At 37.4% G+C, this 14,331-nt stretch overlaps 1 protein-coding gene across 9 annotated transcripts in view; it reads right to left on the minus strand.

The window, feature by feature from the left end:
* bcas3 (BCAS3 microtubule associated cell migration factor) overlaps nt 1–14,331 on the minus strand; it is a 335,083-nt gene that overhangs the window by 305,980 nt on the left and 14,772 nt on the right. For all 9 annotated transcript variants that reach the window (XM_011482979.3, XM_023961828.2, XM_078929751.1 and 6 more), the window contains exons 6-7: nt 11,952–12,033; nt 6,494–6,566 (exon numbers count right to left, since the gene is read on the minus strand). In XM_011482979.3, coding sequence (XP_011481281.1) covers nt 6,494–6,566; nt 11,952–12,033 — 155 coding nt within the window. The remainder of the gene's footprint in view (nt 1–6,493; nt 6,567–11,951; nt 12,034–14,331) is intronic.

Below are 14,331 nucleotides of genomic sequence, written 5' to 3' on the forward strand. Positions count from 1 at the left end.
AATAAATAAGTCATATAGAAACCGCAACGCATACCTGATAAATGGTTGTAATGTTATTCAAATCTACACACAGACTAAGATGTACACAAATTGTTAGACTCATCGGCATATTTAAAAACGGGTCGTGAGTGGCCGACATCGCCACAAACTGCTTGCGCCTGTTATATCTGGGCTGGTGTCCACGAAGCGGTCAGAGCGGACAACAGTGCGAGCCGGTCAACAGTCACACTGGTCCAAGGGGCCCACAGACAAGTGCGCACTGCGGTCCACAGCCCTGGTGCGGTGAGGTCTGGGCGCCGTTCACTGTAAAGCACGGGGCAGCCGGGCTTGTCGAGCCGGAGCCCGTCGCAACGCACTGGTGCAGGGGGATATGCACCCGTTGGTCTTTGCTCGCCCCTAATGAGGGAGTCCTGGTTAGTTTCTTTTCCTCTGCTCAGTAATATGCTAGATATACGATATTGGCCCTTTAAAAAAACAGATTACCGGTATATTGAAAGGTCTCATATGTAATCACCCTACTGAGCCAGCATTGGGTGACAGAAGACAGGAAAACTCAATTTAAGTGGAAGATTAGGAAAAAAATCTCCATCAGAATCAGAACCAGTGGGCAACTTTCTGATCAGAGTAGTTAGGGTCTGAGAGGCCAGCAAAGAGAGAAACACTGGATAATTAAAACATATATTGGTATCAAGGTTTACAAAACTTTAAATGACATTAAGCCTGGCCCGCGACCGTCAGAAGTGGAAAGATTTCGTTGCTGCCCTAAGCGTCTCAAGGCGTAAAAGGCAGTAAGAAGAAGAAGCCATACAGATTTACTTTAAAAAATACTCAACTTTTTGTTGGTGATGATTATTTATGTATGTATTTATTTATTTATCTATTTATTTATTTATAATAAAAACTGTTAAGTTCCATTTTTCAGCTCCTCAACCTTTTCCTAAACAACTCAAAACTATTAAAGATAGATTGTGCTTTATTGTAATATCAACCAACGGGCTTCGATATGTCCCTTTTTGCTGAAACTGTGTGATATCTGTTATTTTCATTTGACATTCAGGCAGAGCCTCATTTCATGTGCACTATTTTCTGGCCAAGACATTTTGCAAACATCTTTTTATGAACATGAAGTAAAACCAACCCATGTAAAACCACAAAACTTTATGTGAAAATGGAAATTGTAAGTAAACCCCCCCTTAAATCTGTCCAAAAAGAAGGCAAGTAAATTAATTTAAGAGGAAAGGATGTTACTACATTTTCTCTTAGTCCAAAGTTTTACAAGTTCCCCAAATATATATGGCAATTACATGCTGTGGAAATGTTACACAAATATAACCTCCTTCAAGGAAGTCAAGGCAAGTCCAGCTGAACGCAAGAAGTGTGGGACTCCAACTGCAAAAATGGGGGTTCACGTATACCACTAATGTTTAAATCATATGAACTTCTAAATGCTGAAACCACAATTCTCAACTTTATATACCAAAAAAGTTAAACATCTCGGGGCCAATTACGCTACAGATTCCAAACGTTCTCACATGACTATTATCAACTTTTTTTTCCTAGTTAATATTATTTGCACTATTTTTACTTGAACATTGAAGCTACTTCACAGAAGTGCTCTGTTTAAATGTTAAATAATAAAAGAAGGTGTAGAAAATAAGGACCAACTTGGATCAGTTTATAGCATTTTTTTCAATTTAAAAAATTATTATTATAAGTTCGGGACTCAATATTGGTATCAAAATCAAATGACTTGGAATCGGGTCGGGGACAATAACTCTGATTGGGACATACATAACATAAACTGCTTGTCACATCAGAGTCTGCCAAGGCTCTGGAGGCCACAGAGACTTTGACAGGTGCCAGACATTAGTAGGAAAGTACAGAAGGTAAAAGATTTAACCACTGCTACACAAAGGCAAAAGTGCGAGAGATGCATTTCCTTTACTTTTGAACACTGGATTTACAGTGTTTAGTGCAAAATTGCCACCAAAAAAAATCTTTATGTTGACATATAAACTCCAACTCTAGAAATGATTGAAAAGTAGGAGACCAACATTAAAAATGAAAAAAACATGGAAATTTATGTATATGCAGTTCATAAATACAACTTATTCCTTTTTCGCTTTGACAGCAGTCAAGTGAATATTAATATTCATGCCCTAAACCAAAGCCCACATTTAATCCAATTTTAGCGATTTTAGCAATGTGTGCCAATGTGCTGTCAAAGTAAAGTAAAAGCATTTGACAAAAGAAACATATGCTAACAGAGCAATTCTGTCTTCAGCTTTGACATCTTTAAGCTTTATCGAGAAATGTAAGGGGACCAGCAAATGGACCGCAGTCTCTGAAAGCTGCACTTCTAGCTCTATTGACCACTCCAAGCACTTTCACATCACAAAGCCACATTAGCCCTTTTCTACACAGGCGCGCGCACACATATCCATGTGTCATGGAAACATAATTTCCATGATACATGCAGTGCATGATAGAAATACAAGAAAATGCACCATTATTTGTCTACAAGCCCTCTTCACCTACTCAGCCACGGCAGGCAAAAATAATTATCTATGCGCCTGTGCAGGAGAGTTTTAGGGCCACCAAAAATAAAAATTTAAATTACGCGATTTAAACTCGTAAATTTACGACAAAAAACTCGTAAGTGTACAAGATTAAAGTCGAAGTGGGCATACAGTGCAGCAGCAGCAAGTGAATGAGCAGAGCAGACCGAACAGGTGAGCTGAATGTTTATTGATAATGTTGCAAATGTTTGGAAGCTCATTTGTTTGACTTATGATTCATTAATTTATTGATGTGTGGCTTGTAGGATCTGTGCAGCCCATTGATAAAGCCATCGGTATCCCTGCAGCTGTCCACTTCAATCCTTTCTTCCTCCACCAAAGACAAGATCTCTGCGATGCTTCTTTCTGAGGAGGAGCACTTTTGGCATTTTCAACGTTCTTATGCTATCATAACAGACTATTTTCATTCATCTTTGTTGTTTTATGTTGAAACGAGTCGTTTCATCTGGAGGAGGGAATGTTTTCCCTCCGCTTTGGTATTTTGCGCATGACGTTATATGACGTAAGGTGACAAATGGACTTCTGGGTATGTAAATGAACAGGGCTGAAAAAGTAACGGTCCTCTTCACCCAAACGTGTCTCTGAGCTCCTTATTTTAGACATGAAACTCTGCTTTACCGGCACCGAACCCCGGAAAGCCACCTACACTAACAATAATCCTTGCCTTGGCCAAAAGGTTCTGAATTTCTTTATTTTTTAAACTTATCCGGAAAAAAAGCTTCACAAAATGCTCAACATCTTTCATCTTCGAACAAGGCTCTAATAAACAGACAACTCTGTTTTATTTTCTTGTTAATTTATGACTTTTCTCATAAATTTATTACATAGAATCTCGTATATTAACGAGAAAAAAACTTGTAAATTTACTTTATTCTCGAACACGGCTCCAATAAACAGACAACTTTGTGTTTTTTTTCTCATTAACAGTTATGACTTTTTTCTTGTAAATTTAGGAATTCGCAGTTGTAATTAAAAAAATTTAAAAAAATTGTTTGTAAACTTGCCCTAAAACTCTGTCGTAGGCTCCTTGCAAAGTTAAATAAATGTTTTATATATAATTTATATTTGTAGACACAGAATGGAGTATTACAGCTGTTTTTACAGGAAGTTCGGGAGTTTAAATCCAGGCACAGTCAAACCAAAGACTCTATAATTGGGACCCAATGCCTCTCTGCTTGACACTCAGCATTAAGTGGTTGGATTTGGGGGTTAAACCACCAAATGGTTCCCGAGTGTTATTTTTGTGTCCCCAGGGGATGGGTCAAATGGGGAGAACAAATTTCACACACCTAGGTGCGTGACAACTGATGGGAGTTTCATTTTAACTTTCATTCAGTGTCTGAAAAACAAAATCCAGTTTCATTGTTGATAAATGATTGTTGAAGATCTTCAGATCTCTATGCAAAGTAAATCAAACAGGACGTCTGTCCTTGGTGTGTTAAAAAACTTTAGAGAGCAAATTTAAGAGTCCTAACCCAACCCTAAACCCTAAAGTGAACACAGTTCCTTTTTAGAAGTTATCAAAATTGCCAAACGATTTGCAGTGAAACACAATACCATGAAGATGGTGTAAAGTTCTTTTTAGCAATGAATTAACACAATTTTTGAAAGTGGTTGATCATAGCAGACTGAACGAGCCACTCATCTCCTCGGCCAGTTTTCATATGAATCCCTGATCCCAAAGTACACTGCAATTCCTAACAGCTAGGTTCATTACATTTTTTAGGCTTATCTGGTTCTCAACGATATACTGTTTTGATTTTTAACTTCACAGCACAGGTCTCAATTTGTTTTCAAATACAGATTGCACAGTGGTGCTAAAATTGAGTGAATAAAAAATAAAAACAAACATGAGGATGAACTTTCACCAACCTGCTCCTGCCAAATGAAATAAAGGGTCCACCAAATCTACCATAAAAGACATTCACAATCCAAAGCAAGTGAGGTGCACCAAGTTTATAAGCCTTAAAGGAAAGCTCTAATACAATGTGTGTGGTGTGAGAGAATTGTCGTTTTAAAAATAAAAAAGCCACATCCTCCAAACATCTGGAGATGTTCTGTGGATAACTAGAGTTCAGTCACTTAAGAAAGTCCCTTAGAATGCCCAAACTTTAAATTCAAAGCTTGCGTCTTCATCAGTTAACTTTAGAAAAACAAGAGTGTGTGCTCAGACACCCACAAACAGTAAAATTGCACTTACTTGAACATAAACTTTACAATAAATGGAACAGAGGAAAACACACAGAATTTACAAACATCTGGATGTAATTAATGGATGAGAATGATTAAATGGTATCTTAAGCATAGAAATATACATCTTCTACAGAAATGTGAGCATGCATATCAATGCGGTGACACCAAGTTCATCAATTATCAGTCGAAAGGGCATAAATGTTGGTTGGCTGTCAAATAAATCACTGCATCCTCACGCTGCGAGGATTTAACGCATAAAACTTTCCTTTGATAAAACTGTGCTTAGAGTGGATGGCTGGAAATCCACAAGTACAGGGCTTCAGCACATGCTTTTTCCCCTCTTCACTTTTCCTTTAATTTGCAAATCTTGTAATCTAAGCCTAGGGCTGACTGAGCCGACTTCTAAACCAGCAAAGCTCCAGCAGCCAAGGCTCCAATCTGTTTTCCATTTATGTGTCAGGACGGCATCCTTTTTGGTGGTTAACAAAAGCTGTTATTTTAAAATGATTATATTCGAAAAACTGTGTGAGGACCCTAGTAAGTTTATGAACAGGTCCAATGGAAAGAACAGTGCCGCACCCGGAAGCCTTTTTCTTCATGTCTTTAACCAAAGTGTTATTTACCAAGCACTTCTGCAGAAGGAAGGACCAGGCTGTGTCATTCATATGGAGGTCAGGGTTTCTGCTTTTCAACACAGCGCATGTTTTCAGCATTAGTGGCGAGCGACGCCTAGATGATTCGCCAAACCGTGAAAGCGCTGCATTTCTCATAGTCAGTAAGGACATAGCAGAAGCAATGGACACCGTGGCAGAGACGGGGGCAACAGGTCCTGGAAAATATCAGGAAGGTGGTCTCCATAAAGGCTCAACTAAGGACTAGTTCATTTCCTGAGGACACTTTGCCGCTCTGGAAGAGTGAGTGGATGGAAAAGGCAATTGATTGAAAGTGAAGCATTTAGAGTGAAATGCGCACAGACATAAGTTATGTCAAAACATATTTTCTTCTCAACAATCAATTTGTTAATATTGTGTCGTTATGTTATTCCACTCTGTAACAAAAAAAAATAAAAAGTTTTAAAGAAAGCAGATCAAATCAAATCAAATCAAACTTTATTTATAAAATAAAGTATAAAATACAAGATAGTAGAGCTCACACCTGACTGTGTGATGATGTCTGGTCCCATAAAGCTGTGCATTACCAGCATAAAACAACAGTCAGAGCCATTATCCCCCTTCAAACCTACTTCCACTACCATTGAACTAGATATGCAAATGACAGGGCTACAGTTCTTGGAACTCCAACAAAGAGATTTGACATGACATTGTCCTTACTTTCCAGTCTGTTAGATCTGCTGTTTTGAACTCACAGAAAGTTTGAACTTCAACTAATACAAACTTCTTTTGTCTAAACAACCTTGTATTTCACTGTTTCAATTATTTATTTTAACTAGAAAACTAATGTTCAGATTTTCTTTGTGCTAGACACGTTGATCAATTGTTCCATTTCCCAGTTTTGACCCAGTTTAGGGACAGCCATAAAGCATATTTACATTCAATGGTATCCCATAATTCTTGAATGTTATACAGTGATGTGTCAAGCTTGTTTGCAATATACATACTTCAGTTGAGACTTATGCTGAATAAAGAGACACCTTAGAAACAACATCCATTAAAAGATGAATCTCAACAGAGGAAATTATGCTAGCTGTGATGTTTACTTACCCAGAGGACCCCGTGCTCTTGCACACTCCCAACAAAGGTCTCTTCTCAGCAAAGCTATCTGTTTTTAGAGAACCTGAAGAGGAAAAAAACATCAAATGTAAGACGAATGACAATCGGAAAGATCTGGAATCATACCTCAAAAAAGACGAGGGGTTTCTGGTGTGGCCCAATATCATCCCATTTATAGATACTAATTATATTCACAGTATTTTAGATCAATTGAGATTTCTTCAAAAGCTTCTAACAGGCTTTAGATTCTCAAGAAAATACACATTACTGCAAACTTCAAACAAAAAAAAACAAAGCTAAAGTTGTCAGAATAGCTTTTAATGTAACATTGAATATAGTTTTAGTCCTATATTTTATTTGGGATGCCAGGAAGTCCACAAAGCAACAAAAAAATACATGTTGCATTAAGTAGAGTGATCCCATATTTTTCCTAATTGTCTTATTTTTTAAGTCAGGGGATTGAAGGGAAAGGGGGCTTAGAAAGAAGATGTTACCCTTTAGAAGACTGTAATTTGAGGTTAGAGCATAATCAGCCAGAGTTCCTGTGGTATAGTGTGCGAGCAAAAGCCCATTCTCTGCCAGCCCTTAACACCCCAAAAAGTCCTTTTTTCTTTTGTTTTTACCATCACATATTTTACATGTTAAGATACCCATTTTTGAGGAAAATGTCACATTCACTAAAACACTTTGATGATAACTATATCAGACAGAAATGCTCTATTCACTGAAACACTTCATTAGCACAAAAGCCTTCAGAGTAACTTTGGTGAGGACATGCAAACTGATTTTTTTTCAAGTGCAAAGATGTGCATTACACATTTTATTCTCACTATTAGCATTTCCTCCACACTGATTTTTTTCCGGGGAAAATGTTGCCAAATTTTTCAAAGTCAATGAACGATCACAGGGTGTAAACTCCATAGACATTGGGAATAAATGTATTCCATGCAAAAAATCTGGACTTCCGTCTCTCTTCTAGGAATGGGAAATCTTCACTACCATAATCACCTATTTCTGGGGTCTTTAAGTCCACCCACCCACCGTCTCCCATGCAGACAATTGGTCTTTTAAAGGCTTACCACAGAGCAACAGTGTTTGTGTCCTGGCAGATTGCAATCACCGTCTTTCTCCAGCCAGTTTTACAATTCATATTTATTTTGTGCTGAGAGAATCAGACTCTTTATGTGACAGCCTTTCTGCTGCTTCCTATTACTGTGGTTTGCTTTCATCCACTTCCAGTCCTCTTCAAACGCTGTCATTGTGTGATATAATGAAATCTGCCAAAGGACCGGAACATAGCCATAGAACAAAAATGCCACAAACCGGTTTTCACTGACCAACACCTGCAGTGATGAAACTCAAACCTTGTGTCTGGAACATCTGAACAACTGTGGAACCACTAAGAGCCATGTGAAACATGGCTCTAAGGATGTGGCATATGAGCTGGCAAGCACAATAAATCTTCTTTTTCCAACTTAAATAAGATCTTACTCAGAAAAAAAGAAGAAAAAAACTTTCCACTAGAGCCTTGTGGAGTCCTAGATGTCATCCACATTTCAACCTGATTATTTAATAGAGTATTAAGCACTTTTTATTTAATAGGTTTTTTTAAACGTGAAAAATAAGACACTAAGTATTTTTACAGACAATTCTAAACTTGTTACATGCTTCAAGGACCTATATCTTGCTATTCTTAAGCCTTTCAGAGTAAACTATATCCTATATATGATAATATATTACCTTTGGTACAATAAAGAACACATTTTCTATGAAATATTAGTTTTTTTCACAATATAATTTCCTACTCTGCGGTAAAAGGACTCGCTCTCTGAGACACCGCCTTTCGCTCCTTATGGGTGCCGCCCATTTCATGACGTCAACCTAAAGCCGGCCTCAGCAGCGTGTCTGCGTTTCACCCACGAAATCAAACAACATCCAAACTTTTGCAAAGATGGATGTGCACATTGTGCATATGACAGGAAAGTGTCTAGCCAATCACCACTAGCTCAGTGGAGAAGTTGGGTGTGTGTGTTCGCCTGGGGGCGGTTCTGGCAGTGTAGATTCTCCATGGAAGGGGCTGTTCTCTTTTTATGATGTCACAATGTGAGAATTCACTTGTTTTCGTGGATTTGGAGGAGTGCAGGTTTTTAGAGGAACGCTCAGAAATGCGTGAATAGATCAAAATACCACTTTGAGGTTGTTTTTTGTGAGAAATTACATTATAATACAATTAAAAGCTCAACAAGTTGATCTTATAACTGATTCTGAATCAGTTATAAAGCATCCACTTCATGTGATTCGGGATCTATACTTCCATCCATCCATTTTTAGAACCCTCTAAGTCCCTTTCATGGTCCCGGAACTGCTGGAGCCAACCCAGCTACTGTAAGGCGAAGGCAGGAACACCCTGTACAGGTCGCCAATCTGTTGCAGGGCCACATACTGTCATGCACACCTAGGGCCAGTATAGAGATACCAAGCATGTTATTGGACTGTGGGAGGAAGCCAGAGTGTCCGGAGGAAACCCAGCAAGCATGGGGAGAACATGCAAACTCCACACAGAAAGAACAAAAAGGTTCCACTTGTATTAATAAAAAAACCTGAGCTAAGAATTATTTCCATGCTTCTGTTAAGACTTTTGTACATTTTATTTATATCCCTGTAAGTTTTTTAATTTGAGCTATGAATTTAGTTTTTTAATTGAGTCCTTGCACTTTTTTGGTCCTCTCCACAAAAAACAAATCAAATCTTTTTGTAATTTGAGCAAAGCTGAAAAGAGTTAAAAGCTATCCATGAAGAGGCACAGATTTTGGAGACATAATGAGGTGAAAGTTTCTCTTGCTTTTTATGTTTGGAACATTTAAATCGGCATATGTTTTTACTCACCGCTTAGAGCAGTCCAACACTAATCAGAGGCTGACTTCTGCATCAGGATTTGAAGGCATACAGCACTCTTTAATTTTGAGGACATAACACTATTTAATATGTCTACAACCACAACTACTTACAGAGAAAATAAATATAATTTTAAAGGTGTTTCCTTAGGATGTTAAAGTCAAACCAACCACTGTTTTTTTTAAACTTATAATAAAAACTTCTGAGAACTCATATTTGTCTGAACTTAATCAGAATCACAACAATGTTGACTAAGGCTAATGGAATGTTGCTGAGCTGAATTTTATATTTGAACAGAATAAGATAAAAGGATTTCTTTTTCATAAAGTCCATCCTCCATTTCCTGACTGTACACCACTAGTTTCAGCTGCATTTATTTCTATACAACACACTGTTGGCTTCCATCTTTGAGTGTTGTTTTACTAAATTTAAAGTGGAACATTATGAAAGAGTATAGATTATAATCTTCTAAATCTTTAATTTTTTCATCATTTAGGGGTTTATATTTTGATGAGTCACACTTTTGTTGGGTTGCACATGCTAACGGCTTTGACACTACATTTAGTCAAACTTTATTTGTTTAATAATATGTAAAAGATACAAATATTTATTGGGAAACTGATCAAGCACTGGTAGCAGCAGTGTCAAATGAAAACCACAAATAAGACCAAGATTATGTTGGTAAAAAGGTTTAAAATCAGTAGGTGAGTAAATAGTTAGTTTCTGGCAAACTGTCAGTTTTTTTCTCCTGCTGTGTCTCTACTTTCTGACTTTTTTGTACATGTGATACAAGCGAAGAGACATCCAATCACAAGCTTCCTTCTACCAAGTCAGGCCATTACAATTAAGTGAAGGTGAAGCACAATGAGGATGCATGTTGCGTTCACTGAAGATACAACACTTTTTTTCACAGCACTGCAAACAATACCTGAATAAACTGATATGGCACATCTTTTTAACCAGAGATAACAAAACCGTCTAAAAGCTTTAAAATGACAGGTCTTTATGTTTAAATCTGTTACACTGAGCAAAAATATAAACACAACATTGGTTTTTGCTCCCATCTTTCATGAGATGAACTCAAAGGTCCGAAACATGTTCTACAACAACAAAATAACCTTTTCTCTCAAATATTGTTTGATAGTGAGCATTTCTCCATTGCTGAGATAATCTATCCCCCTTCACAGATGTGCCTTATCAAGATGCTAATTAGACAGCATGATTATTAGACACTGTGGTGCTGGAGCATCTTGTTGTCCTCATCTGGGTCTCGACCCGACTCCAGTTCTTTGTCGTAACCAATGTGGGTGGGCAAATGCTCACATTTGATGGTGTTTGGCAGGTTGGACAGGAGTTCTCTTCATAAATCCTGGTTTACAATGTTAAGGGCAGATGTCAGACAGTGTTTTTGGAGTTGTGAGGTTGAGCAGTTTTCTGATGTCACTGTCGTGGATCGAAGGGCCCGCGGTGGCGGTGGGGTTATGGTATGGGCACAGGTGTATGTTATGGAAGAAGAACACAGGTGCATTTTATTGATGGCATTTTGAATTCAGAGATACCGTGACGAGATCCTGAGGTCCATTGTCGTGCCATACAACCAAGAACATACCCTCATGGTGCAGCATGATAAAACACCGAACTGTACACAATTCTTGGAAGCTGAAAACATGACCAGCATCCTCACCGGACATGTCACCTATTGAGCATGTTTGGGATGCTCTGGATCGGCGTATAAGACGGCGTGTTCCAGTTCCTGCCAACATTGAGCTACTCCGCACAACCACTGAAGAGAAGTGGACCAATATTCTAAAGGCCACTATCCACAACGTGATCAAACTCTATATAAAGGAGATGTGTGGCACTCCATGAGGCAAATTGTGGTCACACAAGATACTGACCTTTTTTCTGAGTGAAAACAATCAGTGCGCATCTCAGACTGGCCTTTATAGTGGCCACTCTATGGCACATCTGTGGAATAACTATGCTGTCTAATTAGCATCTTGATATGGCACACCTGTGAGGTGGGATGGATTATCTCAGCAAAGGAAAAGTCCTCACTATCACAGATTTGTGAACAATAATGAGGAGAAATTGTTATTTTGTGTTTGTAGAAAATGTTGAATGTCAAGGAACATTGTATGAAAACAGATAAAACAGAAAATAACAAATGGGAGGAAAAACAAAATTGTTGGGTTTATTTATTTGTTATTTTTTATTAAAGACATTTTATTGTTCTTGCTTAAAAGGAAATGGGTTGGTGAGAAAAAAGACTCTGTTAAAAGCCATTTTAACAATTTTAAACATCATATGAATAATATATATGTAGATTGCATTCATTGAGGTAACTGGACTGTTAAATATCACTACAAAGTTAGTTGAATTTTTTATGTATGGATTCGTAAACCATGTATCAAGATGTAAAATAACTGATGTGAGAGGGAAATTTACACACCAGTATGTAATAATCAATCTTACTTGATTCACTATACAAAATATTTTGCCATAGAGAAAAAAAAGTTGTATCTAATGCATGTTGAAAGCAGTAACAACTCACTGATATGAGGGGCTGGAAGAATGCGAGCAGCTCGCACAGGTCCATGACGGACCGAGAACAGCTCCTGGGCTTCCCCTGCCAACTGAAAAAAACAAAAAGAACAATTGAACAGCTAAATATTACAAAATATATTCCAAATTACATAAAAATAAAGTTGGTTGTCAAACACCAAACTGCTTTTTTAAGATCAATTACATTAAACCACATATTTTGCATTTAGGCAGTTCAAAATAACTTTTTTTCTTAAATGTAAGGCTTAATAAATGTCTCTGAACTATTAAAAAAGTACAGAAATTTAGGACCTCAACATGTTTAGGACACATGTAGGTATAAAGGGAAAACAAACCTTCTGTATAGTCTACAAAAGGACTAAATAACAAAGACAGTCTATGTAATGTTAAATACAACAGGGTGATGACAGGAAGTGATGATATAGATCAATTAGACACTAAGCCAAACTATACAAATCAGGGACCACAAACAAAAGTTTGAGATACACTGTAGGCTGGTGCCAAGTGAGCATCACTGATATGATGCCATGTAGCACTTGTTGTTTTGTTGTTTTTTATCTTCATTTTTCATATATATATATATATATATATATATATATATATATATATATATATATATATATATATATATATATATATATATATATATAAAAGGAAGAGAGAGGGGGAAAAGTGTGAAATAGAAGAAAAACAGAGAGAGAGGGAGGATACAAGTGCCAAGCTGTGGTAATTTGAGAAGGTTATGGTTTTGAGATAAGCTTTTATAACTGACCATGGGTCATAATAGAAAATATCTGATGTGTCCATCACTACACTGTGGGCTAGGAACGAGGGATATAGCATACAGGAAGAAGTGACAGTGGGGTGGAGAAATATATGAGAAATAAAAATAGAATAGAATAAAACAAGATTCATGTTATATTCTATGTTATGTATACCACCCACCCCGTGCCCAGAAGGCGCAAACTCAGGGATCCCCTGCATCAATTTTCTATGGTTTATTGTCATACCTGCATTACACTGATAGCTCCAAGTTATTTTTTTCAGTAAAATCAGAGGATATTTTCCAGACAGTTACCTTAGTAACTGTCTGTTGTTGTTCTTTGTCAACATAAAAAAGTAAACAGAAGAACTACTTGCAGTTGAACTAAAATATACAATATACAAGGCTACATTTGGTAGCAACGAAAAAGAACAACCTGAGAGCATCTAGAATTTGAAGTTGTTTGGATGTCACTGAATGATATTGTTAAGTGCAGTTAGCAATAAAGCTTTTAGCACACGGCACATAAAATGCCAGGAACATCTAAGGCACATCTTCTAAAACATACATTCGTCTTCTTTTTAAAGGTACAATATCAAAAATAACTCAAGTTCCGGTATTAGATTTTCACGAACTATGGTTTTTTATTTTGTTGTCGTGACATAGTTGCTTTTGCTAGCAGAGACGACAAATCAAAAGAAAAATGAACATAGTGTCAGAAAAAATAATAGAAGTTAAAATCTGAATATTTTGAATGTAATGCCTTTTGTTTAAACCTCTTTCTTTTGCAAACTTATTGTAAGACTGTTAAAGGCCACTAGCATGAATGATTTTTTCCCATTACAAACATCCACACAAAGCAGACAGAATAGTGGCTTATCATGAATGTTGGCTCGCCAACATAAAAAGTAAAAATAAAAAATGAAAACAACAAAGTGGCAGTAGCAGAATGGGCTCTAATGAAACCACGACACTGCGGGATATTTAATTCAACGTAAGCACTTGGAGTTTGTGGTTTCTTCGAGGATCACAGCTCATCATCAGGCCTCGCTGATCAAACAAGTGCATTCCAACACATCTGCACAGACTCTTAATTCCATGTAAGGTTCCAAATTTAAGGTTAAAGCCTTGTAATAGCTGTATTTAAAGCTTGCTGCATTACTGCTCTTTATTACACAGGAAATAAAGCTGAAGTGTAAAGTAGTTTAATGGATGCCTGTGCATGTGCGTTCAGGTTAAGCTTCATGGTGTGCTCTGCATGGATGTTATAGTGTCTGGTATGTGAAACAGCACATTGTTCTAAGAGCAGAATGTCCCACTTTTGTTCTTTTCAGTGAAACCTGCATTATCACTTTACTGGTGCTTTAAGCTGTTTGTTTTAAATCTTTAAACCCATCTGAGGGGATGATCGCTCTTTTGTCCAAATAATAGCTTTTTCAAAGTGATGGATTTAGAGCCGTGTTTTTATTCAAAGTGCTCGAGGTCCGGCGGCAGCAGATTAACACCGAAGACAGGGTAGGATATAAGAGTAGCGATAGCTGAATGAAAGGACTCTGGCGGCACAGCTGGATTCCTGTGCACGCAATAATGGAATTTGCTGGATTAA

This window comes from Oryzias latipes, chromosome 13 (genome assembly GCF_053564925.1).
Source record: "Oryzias latipes strain Hd-rR chromosome 13, Olatipes_Hd-rR_3.1".
Lineage (NCBI taxonomy): Eukaryota > Metazoa > Chordata > Actinopteri > Beloniformes > Adrianichthyidae > Oryzias > Oryzias latipes.